The sequence below is a fragment of the Silurus aristotelis genome (genome assembly GCF_946808225.1).
Source record: "Silurus aristotelis genome assembly, chromosome: 16".
Taxonomy (NCBI): domain Eukaryota; kingdom Metazoa; phylum Chordata; class Actinopteri; order Siluriformes; family Siluridae; genus Silurus; species Silurus aristotelis.
The window spans coordinates 9,042,181-9,056,424 of NC_139589.1; the positions used below are offsets into that span (position 1 = coordinate 9,042,181).

General features: G+C 37.7%; 1 protein-coding gene across 21 annotated transcripts in view; it reads left to right on the plus strand.

Annotated features, from left to right (window-relative positions):
• The window catches only part of ncam1a (neural cell adhesion molecule 1a), a 273,152-nt gene that overhangs the window by 239,366 nt on the left and 19,542 nt on the right, over positions 1 to 14,244 (plus strand). For 12 of the 21 annotated variants that reach the window (XM_083564833.1, XM_083564828.1, XM_083564829.1 and 9 more), the window contains 2 exons: positions 1,354 to 1,478; positions 1,819 to 1,999. The exons of 3 other annotated variants lie outside the window; for them this stretch is intronic. In XM_083564833.1, the coding sequence (XP_083420959.1) occupies positions 1,354 to 1,478; positions 1,819 to 1,999 (306 nt within the window). Of the gene's footprint in view, positions 1 to 1,353; positions 1,479 to 1,818; positions 2,000 to 4,461; positions 6,028 to 14,244 lie in introns of those variants that run through there. 6 more of the 21 variants (XM_083564837.1, XM_083564835.1, XM_083564834.1 and 3 more) reach the window with 1 other exon arrangement.

Consider the following 14,244-nt stretch of genomic DNA (forward strand, 5'->3'; position numbering starts at 1 on the left):
ACCTGATCAATTCTTCTCACCTGTACCATATTGTTTAATTGCTCCAAAGTGTACAGTAAAACAAACCCTCCTGCGGTCTGGTGGGATAAATTACACAGGGATTTGCATGATGGATCCACTATGTAAACATAATTAAAATATCTGTAATTGTTTTATTGGAGACTTTGTTTAGCATTTTTGGAAGGAGTCTCCAGTTTTGGCTCTTTGTAAGAGAGTTATACTGTAGCTGTTTAATTGCATTTTCTTCCACAGGAAAGTCTTCAGAACAGATGATTGGCACTTTGCAGTTTCTCAGTAATGTGCTCAGTAATCTTGTTGTTTTTCGATTGTTAGGAATTTTTTATTGAGTTAGTTAACATGACCTAATCTATGTTAGCTAGTTACTACAAATTATCTGTTCTGAATGTTGAGGGTAGTCTTTGGAAGTATGTTTTTTGTTAATGTCTCTTGCAAGATATTAGTCTTAACAACATAAGAAAGAAGAAAAGTCCTGTAAGCATTTGAAGAATACTTTGTTTCAGTTAACATTTATGAGTAGCCTAGTCAGCAGTGTGGCAGTGAATTATAGATATTTCAGTCTGTCTCAGCTGGAATGTCTGGTAATGATGCATTCTTTATATTTAAATAGGACCAAGTACAGTACAGGGACAGTGAAATATTCTTGTTTCAAGAAAAAAAAAAAAATAGAAACCCTTATAAAGGAGGTTAATGGAAAAAGTAATTGTCCCTATATGTCTCTACTGGTAATTTTTTGAATACTATTGGTGGCATGTTACCGATAAAACTTTCTTTGACAACTCGTAGATTAGATGTTCATATCTACAGGTCACTGATCAAGCATTCATAAGTTTCTGCAATGCTTTTTCTGGTTTGAGGACATCAAAGCAAGTACATGACAATACCAGAAAACATATTAAGAAAATTACTCCGTTTTACTTTTCCCAGCATAACTTCTAACCCAGCTATGAAATGATTTCAATACATGAAGGGTAACAATTATCCCTGTATTAAAAGTCATTACCATTTTAAGCAATTTGCATGACACATTTGCTATTCAGCCCAGTTCAAGAAGTAATCGCTCTACCATTTAGTAGACTTTAAATTGAACATTCACAAATTCTCCTTCGATAAGGGCTTTTTAATCGTAACCTTTCCTGGCAGACCGCAATACTATATGCTCTCACTAAGGATTGAGCAAAATTGGATTGAATATTAGAGATAATAATTGATTTCTAAAAGGTGTGAGCTAAGCCTCCTGTGTTTATCATGTATGTATGGGGGGCCTGGGCTAAGACACTCACGCTATACCCAGCAGATTCTGTTCTTTTCTCACTACTCTTGTGTTTTTCTCAGGGGAACCAAATCCTCCCAAACTAAATGCCCAGCTGCAATCCCCAGGCAATGAGCTGAAGGTCAACTGGATCAAGCAGGATGATGGGGGCTCACCCATCAAACAGTACCTAGTGAGCTTTAGACCTGTGAGTATGATGGGATGTGAGGTAACGCCATAGTTCTCCAGTCAATAGCATGTTGTCCTACAGTCAGATATTTGTCAATTCAAATCAGAAGCACATTGCTTCATACTTCTCCATGCTACACCTTTGTTTTGCAGTAAAAAAAAACTTCAGTTTTTAGCCACATGATGGATCTTCAATTAAACATGTTAAAAAAACAGCTTTTTAGTCAAAATGATGGACAACTGTAAAAAGCCTTTTGTGTAGTTCTTGTTTCATGTTTCTGACTGGATCTATGTTGCAGGTTTGGTTGCACACTGTTACATGAATTGACCATTTATGTGTTTCTGTGCCTGAAAAACAGAAAAACCAAAACAACTGGAAGCCTGTAATCCGTGTCCCCAATGGTAGTGAGTTTTTGGTGCTCAGAGGTTTGGATTGGAACACAGATTACGAGATCTCTGTGGTAGCAGAGAACCAGCAGGGCCGCTCAAAGCCTGGCATCCTCTTCTTCAGGACTTCTGCAGAACCTACCGCCATTCCAGGTACTATTTATTTTGACTCTTCCTCTCTAATCCCTACCCCAGCCACAGCCCCTGTCAATCAGCACAGCCTGCAGCCACTAAACTCCAAGAACCTGCCGACCTAGCCCCAGTTAACTCTTTTCTCTTCTGCTCTGGTTTGGGATTATGTGGGCTATCTGGATTATGCCCAGGCTTCTCCTAGTTAAACACGCATCGATACAGTCAGAGACTGATGAGACTGGTTTAACTCAGTGGAGCCATAAAGCAGTAAAGGGGTGGATAGGAGATCTGCTGGGGGTTAAGCCCAGAGATGTGACTCTGGCTTAGTATCACTCAGCTGCTCTCCAGGTCTATACTTGCTGCCTAATCCTTCTGCAGCCCTTGGCTTGCTCCTTTAGCCAAGCTATATTGCCCCACTCAAAGATTCTATCAGTGAAAATGAGATTTTGTGCTTGGTACTCAAGAAGCAAAGCCACACAGAATCCCTGTCACTCCTACACACCTGTATTCCATTGGCATTGGCGTGCTTTGTTTGCAGGGCTGTGGTTTCCGACAAGTTTGCATTCTTATGTAACCTGCCTCCCCACGGATAAAAAAAAATGGGCTCTCTCTTTCTTTGTTTATTTATTTTTGCCTCTATCTTTGTCTAAAAGTCTAAGGTTCAGCTCACTGCAGGCTTGCTGCAGTTCCAAGCTTTTACTTATTGGACTGTGGCCCTTGTTTCTGTGGGGATGCAGCCTCTTGGTTTTGCATGGTGATGCCTTAACAAGATTAATGTGTTAATGCTTTTCTGGGGACCTAACAGGCTTCTGCTGGTGCATGGCACCCGCTTTCTGTCATCCGCTTGATGGGAAGCAGTTATAAAGAAATCAGTGGGAGGTTTGGATCTTAGACTGTGGCATAGCAGGGTCAGATGGATTGAGTTTAAAACGATAGATTCAATGTTTTATACTTTTCCTTCTTATTGACAGAACGTGCCCACACTTTCACATCACTGTGCCAGGGTAGTTAGCCTTAGTGTGTAACATGTGGCCAATCAAAAGACAGCAAGTCTTTTATATTTAGTCCAGCATCTGCATTGCCTCAGCCCTAACATCTGCTCAAAGGCAGCTGCTCAGAAACTGTCCAAGTTATTTCCTTGTATTTATTTGTACCAGATCACATACAGGTCTATAGACTTTAGATCTTTTTAATACATAGGCTTGCAAAGCCAGGTCAACAGATTTTGTTAGACAGCCTGGTGCATTTCATCATAAAGCATGGCTGGTACTTAGCTTCTTAGAAAAAAGAGATTGGTCATTAGATTGGTGTTGAAAATGACCAGCCCTCTAATAATACTGAAAAATGTCAGCAAACTTAAATATCTCATGTTTTAAACTAAAATTCTAAAAAAAAAAAAAAAATACATACTTTTTAAATATTTGTAAACAAGTGATTTATTTGTGCCCCAGAAAATCTCATTGTGTCACTGTGTTCAGAAGTTTTTTGTTTTATTGTGACAAAGTACAGGGAGCCAATCAGATTGCAATGTTCGAGCTCCTGAAACCTTTTGCTGATGTGGGGAAAACAAGAAAAATCTGATCATACTTGAGCTTTTGTCTTTCGTACATGGATGAAACATATAATGCAATGTAAACTGGGAAGACAATAATCTTAAGGCATCATATTTCCATTCAACTATCCAAATCTCCCCAGATACAGCTGACCAGAAGTATAGCATTGCTTAGGTTGCTCAGTTTCACCCACAGCCGGTTGCTCAATCAGTAATCCAACAAACCATTTACATCATGTTGCATCACTGCTTCTTTATGCTTTAGGTTTTTGTGTAACTGCAACCTTCCCTGGTGTAAACACTTCAGGTGGAAAAAACATTGTCACTTCATAGATGTAAACCTACTGTATGCATTGCTAAAGTATTACATTATGTTTAAATTTACTCACAAAATATTTATTACGTTTAATACCAGGGAAGATGCTTAATATGTTACCCTGCCCATTCTTTCCCCATTCCATTCATCATTTACCATCCCTGTTTGTACCCATTGCTTGCTATGCTGCCCCTGTCATTCTTAGCTGTGAACATGCTGCACCTTTTCTTTATATGTTCGCTTAAGCTTGTTTGAATTTTCCTTTTGTATTCTTTTCTAATCTACTGTAACCTTTCAAGTTTATGTTTCTGTATTTGACGTATTCTCTGTCTTTTTTCTCTCTTTTCTCTCCCTCTTTTCCCATTTCCTTCCCTCCTCTTTTCCTTGTGCTGTCTCTATTTGTGAACTCGGACACTGCTGGACCATCACATTATCATATGCAAAAACACTTTGGCTTTTTGGGTTTTTTGGGGGGCTGTTTTTATATATTTTTCCCTTACTTTATTTGTTTGTTTATGGGGGTTTTTTTTGCGGTGGTGTGCAATGTCTCTGTGGTCTCCTGCCGCCTTGTTTATGGTGTGGTGGTGGTGGTGGTCATGGTGCTGGCTACCTTAGCTACCCTTGGCTGCTCCTGTGTCACGTACGCTCTGGTCACTCTCATGCTCCCCATGCTGACTGTGTTCTTGCTCTCATAAACTGGAGCTCGACTGAAGAGAGGAGTGCTTGCCTTCCCCTTCCCCTCGGGCTCACTCTCCAACCTTCATCCTTCTGATCCTCTGATCTTCTGATCCTACTGCAAGCTTAACAAACAGGAACAACACTAAAAAGAAAGAAAAATCAGTTACATGTTAATGGGGTTAAGCAGAGTTCTTAATGCTTGCATCATTCTGAATGTCTTTATTTTTAATTCTGATTGTTTATACACTCTTTGTTCTTTATTCCCATAAATTTGTAGACATTGTCTGTATGGTTTGAAAGGTTTTGATTTTGTTTTTTTAAACCATGGACTTTCTCAGCACCCTAGAACATCTTGTGCCTACCAAGAACATCTCCATGCTTCTCTTGGTGATGCTTTTGGTGTACAATCACCGACAAGGCATCTTCAACCAACAGATTTTTTACACGTCCTGCTTTGATCACATGAATTTCTATTCAGTTTCTTTTTTCTTCATCTTTTTAGATCTATTAGTTTGATCACAGGGCTCATAATGGAAAGTTATTTTCAGGAGGTCTGGCTTGTGTGTTAATAGAAAAAAGTGTTTTTGGGTTTTTTTGTGACAAAATGTACATAATTTTAGATAATTCTAAAAAAACATATGAAGGTTTGCTTTTGCTTTTGGGTTTCATTTTATTTTTTCTTCAATTATTATTTTTTTGCTTATTACTCGAGGGAGAAAAGAACATATTCAAAACATACTACCACTGTCTGAAGTGTGATTTGATTCTACTCTGTAATACGGTTTTGTAACTACATAACGGTGTGTTCTCATGCAGTAATCATTGTAGGCTTTAAGAAAAAAAAAAAAGATAAACGTCTTTTTAATGAAGGAGTAATGTGAGTTGGATCAATTAGAAGAAGCACTATGGGTTCTTGAGTCCTAGTCGTACCTTTGCTGGAGTTCATAATACATTGGGTCATAATACAAATGTGTGAACATAGTATGTGTTTTCACCACACTGCCCTGTTGCTGATTGTTGGTTCAAACTGATCCTACAGAGCCTTCAGCTGTAAAAGGCAAGTGTGTTCTGCTGTACTGCTGGTTTCACCCATCATTGTGTGAACTGCTAAACTCTTTAGAGCTTTTTTTTTTCTCTTAATGACATTTTTTTAGAACACTTTACTCCTTTTGTCTGAAAACCAAACACGACACTCATAGGCGTTTGTGTGAACTTCTGTAACACTTATAATAAAAGAAATGTTTGTGACACTTGCTACATTATTCCCTGTTGGCCAACTGTCTGTCATTAACAAGGTTGGTGTTTTAAAAAGCATTCATTTGTTTGAAAAGATTTTTTTTCCTTCACTTTCTGGGAGGGCATCAGTTGTCAAAAGACTAATGTCAAAATGTCTTGAAATGTAACAGCTCATGTGTCACATATGACTTGCAAACTGGGGTGTTTAAAGCAGTCTCTAGAGTGGCATTTGCTTCCTGATTCTAATAATAATAAAATCATGAAAATTAAGCACTATGATTCTTGGAAACATTTGCCAATCACCTGTTAGGTAGGGGGTTGTTGTATTAATCACATTTCTTTATTTGGTATTAGATCGTTGGTAAGATTGCAGCACATGTGTATGTTTTCTAACACCACACCAGGATTGTAGCTAAAGTTTATTTTAGATTTGAGATTTTACAGGGGACTTCAGGTTAAGTCAGGAAAGCGATTAAGCCAGTGTTATGTCTCCTAACGAGAATGATAATTAACCTCATTAGCACAAACATAGAGGGGGGACAACAGATTTTTCAATTTTAAACAAAGCACAATTGCCTTGGTGTCCTTCCATTCAACTGCTGAATTGCTGATGGCATACTGGCGTGTATAGGCTAATTAACCAAAGGCATAGCATTTACACTAGCAACTGAGGAAGGTTGCACTTATCTCACTTTAGACCAGTGACTTTGATCATTCTTCTTCTTTTTTTCTTTTTTACAACAATGAACTTTATTTCCTTGCCAGTGTTACAAAGTACTACACTAGGTAGGAACCAGCATATATTACCCTATTTATTTGCAAAATAGAAAAGCATCAGTACCAAATATACAAAATATATTTAAAATATTTTACTAACACATTTTACTAATAATAACAATTTCTGAGATATCACTGTATATTATATTGGAAACATGGCAACATATAGGACATTTTCTTGCCTTTTTCTTAATGTCTTGCTGTCAACAATCTAGGACAGGGTTCATATGCACATTAGGCCATTTGTTTCTTTTGTGCTTGTGTTGGTTTGGTATTGATTTGAAGTTTTGTTTTGTCTGGGTTTTATATTTGGATTAGTTTGGTTTTCCTTGTTTTGATTTGGGTATCAGAAACATGGCCTGGCATGAACTTCACATTTGAACGGCTTAGCCGTCCCTCATGGCCTTACCTGTACTTTACACTGTACCCAATTTCTTTATCAGCAGGTGAAGTCATAATGTCATAGCAGCAGTGGTGGACAAAGTAAAACATTCCCCTGCTTGAGTAAAATTTGATGGCTTAATTTTTTTTATAAAAGTATAAGTAAAGAAAAAAGTATATAATTTTTTTTTTTATTAGAAAGAACAAACAAAGTACTTGCTTTTCAAAGTACATGAGTATCAAAATAAAGGTACTAATAATTGATGCAATTCACTGTTTTATTTAGCCTGCACATCCTACCTTTTTAAAAAATAATGTTTTGTATCGTTAGAGACATTCAGTGAGAGTTCTCTTACTCTATGTATCCACTATGAAAGTGCATTTTGTGAGGTAAAATTTTCTTCAAAATGAAAATTAGTTTTATCATCATTCATTTATCATCATTATCAATAATTCATAGCGAGGTCACTATTAGAAAAAGATAACATCAAATAGTATAGCAAAGAGTGTAAAGGCTAAATTACCAGAGGGTGATTACACAAAAACCCCAATGTACATTAGCGACATTAATGATTCCGTTCCACTGATTAGACATGACTAACTGTTATGTAGCCTGACACTAAAAAAAAAAAAAACCAGATCTTATAAATTGCTAACTTGTAAGTTTTAGTGTGGAGATTCTGTGTATGCAGTTTGTCAATTTTCTTTTTTCTATTCTTTTTTTGATCCAGCAGAAGCTTTGGATGGGTCTGGGATACAAACTTTAGTGATTTAAGCCCCCTGTAGTGAAAACTCTCTGCATGAGAATTTAAGCTCTCCACTCTTTTCTGGCCATCAGTTTAGAGCATGTTACTTTGAGCATTTAGCACAGCAAGTCCAATCAATCTATTTTTATTAAATGATTAGAGAATATTAGAAACTCTGAGATCGGCTTGAAGTAGAATTTAAAAAATGCAAAATCTTTTTTCTTCTTTTTTAACAGCAATGAAATGTCTGCGTGTTTTGGGGTGTCACTGTGAAATTATTTGTGATCTTACACTTGTCAGTAGTGTTTAAGGGCTCGTATGAAAGTAGACACTCAGAGCTTTGAAAATTTTGCAGCCAGCAGAACTTAACACTGGTAGAAGGTCTTTTTTTGCAAAAGGATTGTCTAATTAACTTTACATCGTTTTTTTTTAGCAATCTGTATCTTTTGTTAGCACAAGATTTAGCATATTTTCTTTTGCAAGAATATAATTAAGGTCTTAGTCTTATTATCAGTATATCCTTTGGTGTATTGAAATATTTTATACAAAGCAAAACAATTCTTGGATGGCATTCAGTTATTAGGAAAAAAACAATATATATAATATATATATTAGTTTGGCTTGTTTAATATTATTGGTAAATGTGTTATTAAATAACAAAAAACACCCTGCCCTTTTCCAATATTCTGTAAGGGCAAAGAAGAAGAGGAGCTTCCAGCGTACAATTATGAGTTCATTCCATATTCATTTCCTTTTAAAATGCACATATATCATGCTCAAATGTACATCATTGCCAGAAGAAACTTTTTAAAGAACCTGATACATTTTTGTGTGTGTGTTCTTACTGGTGTTTCATATTCAATTTGTCAACTCTGTGGTGGGAATGTGTGGAGACAGGTGAGAGGCATACTGGACATTTTAGGCATGTTGCTGACTCAGCAGGCAAGGGCTTTGGTGTTGAAGAGCTCAGAGCCAGCCTTTGTTCTTAGACGTGTGGTGTGATTTATTGCTGCGCTTAAATTGAGGCCCAGAGCAGAGGAAAACAAATGTTAGGCCGCAGAGAGCCCTGAACCCTCTCGAGCTGGGCAGTAGATTAAGGCTGCCAGTCATGTCTCCCACTTTCTCGAGCCAGATGTGCTCTCCAAGACACAGCTGGAATCAGAGATGGAGAAAAACACTGGCAGGAGTACAGACAGGGAGATAGAGTGCGAGTGGCAGTATAGTGTATCTGTCCGAGTGAGTGATCAGTTCTTATCTTTAAGACACCTTTATGAATTTTAGTGGTGATAATCCCAGCAGTAAATGCTCAAACACACATAGGGCCTCGCAAAACTGAAAACTATGAAAGTTGAACCAGCATTAAACCTAAACATCAGTTCCTAGCTTTGCTTTGGTCAAACCTAAAATCTTTTTCGACCAGTCATTCAAAAGGGATTTCAAGAAAATCTCTATAGGAAGCTAAGAATCCTTAAAGCTCGAAAGAATCCATGAGAAACCCCCTTTTCTAAAAGTACACTTTAGATGTTATTAAAGGAAAACCTAGTGGTTCTTTTGTGCTATAGGAGACATTTATTTTTATTTCTGCTGTGGGTTGGGTCCTCTTGTCTCTTTTAAAGAAGGAGTCATCTCATATACAAAGCTCTCCTGAATAGTCACCTTTACCCTATAATGAAACTTTTCTTTCCTGGTGGGGGTAGTCATGTCCAGGATGTCTCCGCCCCATCCACAGGGCACCATCACTCACTGTGTGGTTATAATGAATATAAAATGGATGTAAATCATATGCTATGACCTTCAGTGTTACTAACTCTCAATCCAATTGCATATTTGCAGTGGTACATTAGAATGCTCTCTGCTACACTATCATCAAAACAACACCATTCTTTTGAAAAAGTGATGTTCATCCCTTCAGTACAGTTCAAGAGATCTGGAGTATCGATGTCAAGGTGTTATGGTGGCTTACAGTGGCTCAGCATCTTACTAACACACTTTGTTTTCTATTTTATTACTCATCTGTACAAATTATACATCCACGGAGTGTTGGCTATTCTTTGTTGTGCACAGTTTGTGAGCTCACTTTTACCCTGTCCATCACCCACTGGAGAACAGATACTATAGTAGTGTATGATGTTTTGGCATAAATGTACAGTATCTAGTCTTTGGTGGTCCTTTGAGAAACCCTAACATTGTTTAATTGGGTAGATGCTACATGCTTGGCCTTACCTTTAGGTGGATCGTTTACGACAAATATAATATATACCCTTAAAGTAACTAAGTTGGTAAGTAGACCTGATAAAATGGCCTGTAAACAATGATCACACTTAGGTCCTGTTTACATTTAGCATTACATGAGTCCTTGAGTGATTCAGACATTGCTAAGATTAGGTATGAACAAGATTTTAAGGTGGACCCATACACACGTTACCACATTCTATTTGCAGTTGGGACGCAAATGCATTACAATGCGTCAACTAATGCAGCAATAGACTCCCTAATCGAATGCACAGTTGCCCTAGTAAAAATACCCAAATATTATGAGAAATCGATTTTAAAACTCATAGCAGTTTGTGTTGTTTCATTAGCTGTTTTTTTTTTTGTTGAACAAGCAAGTAAAGTATAATGAAAAAGCCCATACACTTAAATACACATAAAATAGGATTTGTTGGACATTTCTACCTTAAAAAATGCAAATGCAGCAGAAGGCTGCTGTTATAAATGCCCATGACACCATTCCTCTAACAGAAATGATGTGCAGGTATGATATCTGAGGCAAGTGGTCATCAATGACTGGTGAAAAATGGCTATGTATTTCAGTTCACTCACTACAAACGTTAATATCAGATGTGAACAGGGCCTTAGGTTCAACGGGCTCTTTATAAAGTTAAGGGTTTGGCAGATTTATAAATGCATTTTACTTTAAAAAAAAGCATACCTATTGTTATAGGTGTACTAAAACTTTTAAGACACCCCTAAAGGATAAGATAAACTAAGTTAAACTCTAGAATTAGAAGACTGCAGGGTACCAGGTCAGAGGGTCTCAGAGGGTTTTTTGTAATAGTTCCCAAAATCCTACATGAAGATCGAGTTGATATAATTTTTATGGTTTTACATTTTATGGTTTTACATTGTCTCCAACCAGCTTTACACAGATAATTTGGTAGGAAATAATGTTCTTTATAATTGTAAGTTTGTCCCTAACGAGCAAGCCAGTGGCAAATGTGGCGAGGAAAAACTCCCTGAGATGGCATAAGGAAGAAACCTTGAGAGGAACCAGACTCAAGAGGGAACCCATCCTCATCTGGGTGGCACCGAATGTCTATTTATTACAGCTAAACGATGTTGAGGTGTCCATTGATGGTGATCAAATGCAAACTGTAGTCCTGAGTCAGTGTAGCAGACTGTTGACATTAAGTACAGTCCAAATCCATCCTCAAAGCTCCTATTACTCTGTAATTTCATGAATCCCCAGGTCGTAGATGTGAAAACATCCCCAGCTGCACAGAGTGGCCTAAAATAAAAAAAAAATCATCCATTTGCAGGCTGGGACAAAGCGGGCAGATCCGAAGAGAGGAGAGGGGCAGGAACAGTGGTACCTGCTACCTCAGTAGCATGTTTAACTCAACCAAGAGATGGAAAAGAAGAGAGAGAGAGAGAGAGAGAGAGAGAGAGAGAGAGAGAGAGAGAGAGAGAGAGAGAGAGAGAGAGAAGAGGGATGATAAAAAGATATGGATTATTAAGTATCCTTATTGATGTATAAAAGTTAAAGACACTGTGCAGTTGGGGACTCTAACAGGACTAGCTATGGCAGCATAACTAAAAGGAGGGCCAGAAGGTAACACAGACATGAGGCATAAGAGACGGCCCACCACACCAAAGTCAACAAACCTGAGAGAAAGTGTGAGATTGAGGGTACGGCAGCATTCAAATATCCCAGTTCACCGAACACTCTATATCCATGAAACACCAAACTTTACCTTAAAGAGTGTTTTACAATAGAATGTTTAATGTAAAATGTGTTGTGCTTTCCCATTATATATATTGAACAGCTAAAAAGAACATGTTTAGTATCGGTAACTGTGTCTGTTGTAGGGTTCTACCAAAAGCTTAAAAAAGACACATGAAGAATATCAACAGAAAAACCCTTGATCCGTTTCCTGCCTTAACTCTGCTTTGAATGCATTAATAATTCATGGCCTCCTGACACATTTAAATGTGTTTACTTCATTTATCAGGCTCTAAATTAAGGGCACATTTCATTAGATATAGGAATTTTAGTTTCGCTCGACCATGACAGAATATCAGCTAATGATGATTAATTACACGGCCAGTACAACACTGAGGTTTGGCTAAGACTGTACTGTTTGCTGAACTGAACAGTCCCTGATGAAAAAGATTCAATAGAAATGTTTATTGAGTGAAGAGCAGAGGGTTGTATTAAAAAGTTGCAGAAATAATGAGAAAAACTAAGAAAACAGAAGAAAGCCAAGAAATAATAAGTCAACTTGAAAGAGGTGTTAATGTTTAGCCCCTTGGTCCAATCAGACATATCCAGGCTCTCAATCCTGAAAAGCGCAGGACCTGGCAATGATGACTGACTGGAAAGCACATGCTGAAGAAAGATAACAAGACTTTACAGAGCCTGTACTGGAGGAGAAGAAGCGGCTGCCAATTAATATTAATTCAGCAGGAGGGCTGAATTAGCAAAATATTTCTCTTTAATTTTTTTTTTCCATTTCTCATTTTCTAACTTTTCTTAATGCTTGTGGCTTCTCAGTTTCTCTGAGCATCTATACAGTCTATACAATTAACTGTATTTTTTCAGGGAAAAAAAACACTTGCAAATTGTGTTTTGTAAATTTACTAAAATTCACATACTCATCCAAAAAGACTGCTGTTTTTTTCTTTCAGAAATACACTATCATCACACAGTTCTGGTAAAATATTCCTTTTAATCAGAAAAAATGTGTCCTTCTGATTACATTTTCTGATTACATTTTCTTTTACACTGGCTAAATTTCATTTATCTTTTATTTTTAGATAATTCTCATTAATCAACAAGCACCCCTTCCGACTTCCTTAAATCGGCTGTTCTTCAGTTTTACGGCTGTATTTAACACTTCTCCAGATTTTTAAACATTATGCATATTTAAACCATTTATAAAAGATATTACACACTGTTATAATATGCAATATGTATAATAATGTTGTAATATTGTCATTCATGTGATGTGGCTAAAATAGTGTATTGTTTTCGCATGTTAATGGCCCTGAAATAACCTCCCACTTTTCTAAGAACCGATTCGGTTATGTCTACCATCTCTTCCTTAACGAAATAGGTGGAGTCAGTATTGATGGTGGAGGCATGAAAGTAAATTATCAACATGCATTAAAAATGCAGCAGATAACTGTGAAGATTTCACTTTGCTTTTTTAAACTGCTTTACTCCTACTCTACTTTATCGTTTTTGCATAATTAATTATGTGTCATTCAGGCTCATCATTGTTTAGCCCTTGATGTATGGATGTCATACTTCAGCCCAAATAAAACATGACAGCACATGTTTTTTTAGTACAATAATCAACATTTCAGTGGTGCTTCATGGAATGTGTAGTTATTGTTCTCAACCTATATTCCTATTGAAAACACATACTTAATTGTTATTTCTCTTATACTGCAGCAATTTGGCAACACTACCGAAAGTTTATTTTTAAAAGTAGATATTGCGTATTTAATTTGTTTATAGTTACATTTCATGTGGAGTTGCATTGTGTGTTTGTGGATTTAGAGAAAGTGTACGACAGGGTGCCGAGAGAGGAGTTGTGGTATTGTGTGAGGAAGTAAGGTGTGTCAGAGAAGTGTGTGAGGGTGGTGCAGGACATGTATGAGGACAGTGTGAAAGCAGTGAAGTGTGCAGTAGGAACGACAGACTGGTTCAAGGTGGAGGTTGGACTGCATCAAGGATCGGCTCTGAGCCCTTTCCTTTTTGCAGTGCTGATGGACAGATTGACGGATGAGGACAGACAGTAGACTCCGTGGACTGTGATGTTTGCAGATGATATTGTGATTTGTGGTGAGAGTAGGGAGCAGGTTGGGAAGAGCCTGGAGAGGTGAAGGTACGCACTGAAGAGAAGGGGAATGAAAGTCAGTAGGGGTAAGACAGACTACATGTAATTGAGTTATAGACAGGAGGTGGAGCTGGAGGTAGCAGAGCTGAAGATGCTGAGATTTTCATTGGGAGTGACGACGATGAACAGGATTAGAAATGAGTTAATTAGAGGGACAGCGCATGTAGGACGTTTTGGAGACAAGGTGGGGGAGGTGCGATTGAGATGGTTTGGACATGTTCAGAGGAGGGACATGGGGTATATCGGTAGGAGAATGCTGAGGATGAAGCCGCCAGGAAGGAGAAAAAGAGATAGATCAAAGAGGAGGTTTATAGATATGGTGAGGGAGGACATGCAGGTAGTTGGTTTGAAAGAGGCAGATGTAGAGGACAGGGGGTATGGAGACAGATGATTAGCTGTGATAACCACCAATGGAAGCAGCCAAAAGAAGAAGAAGAAGAAAACAATAGTTACAA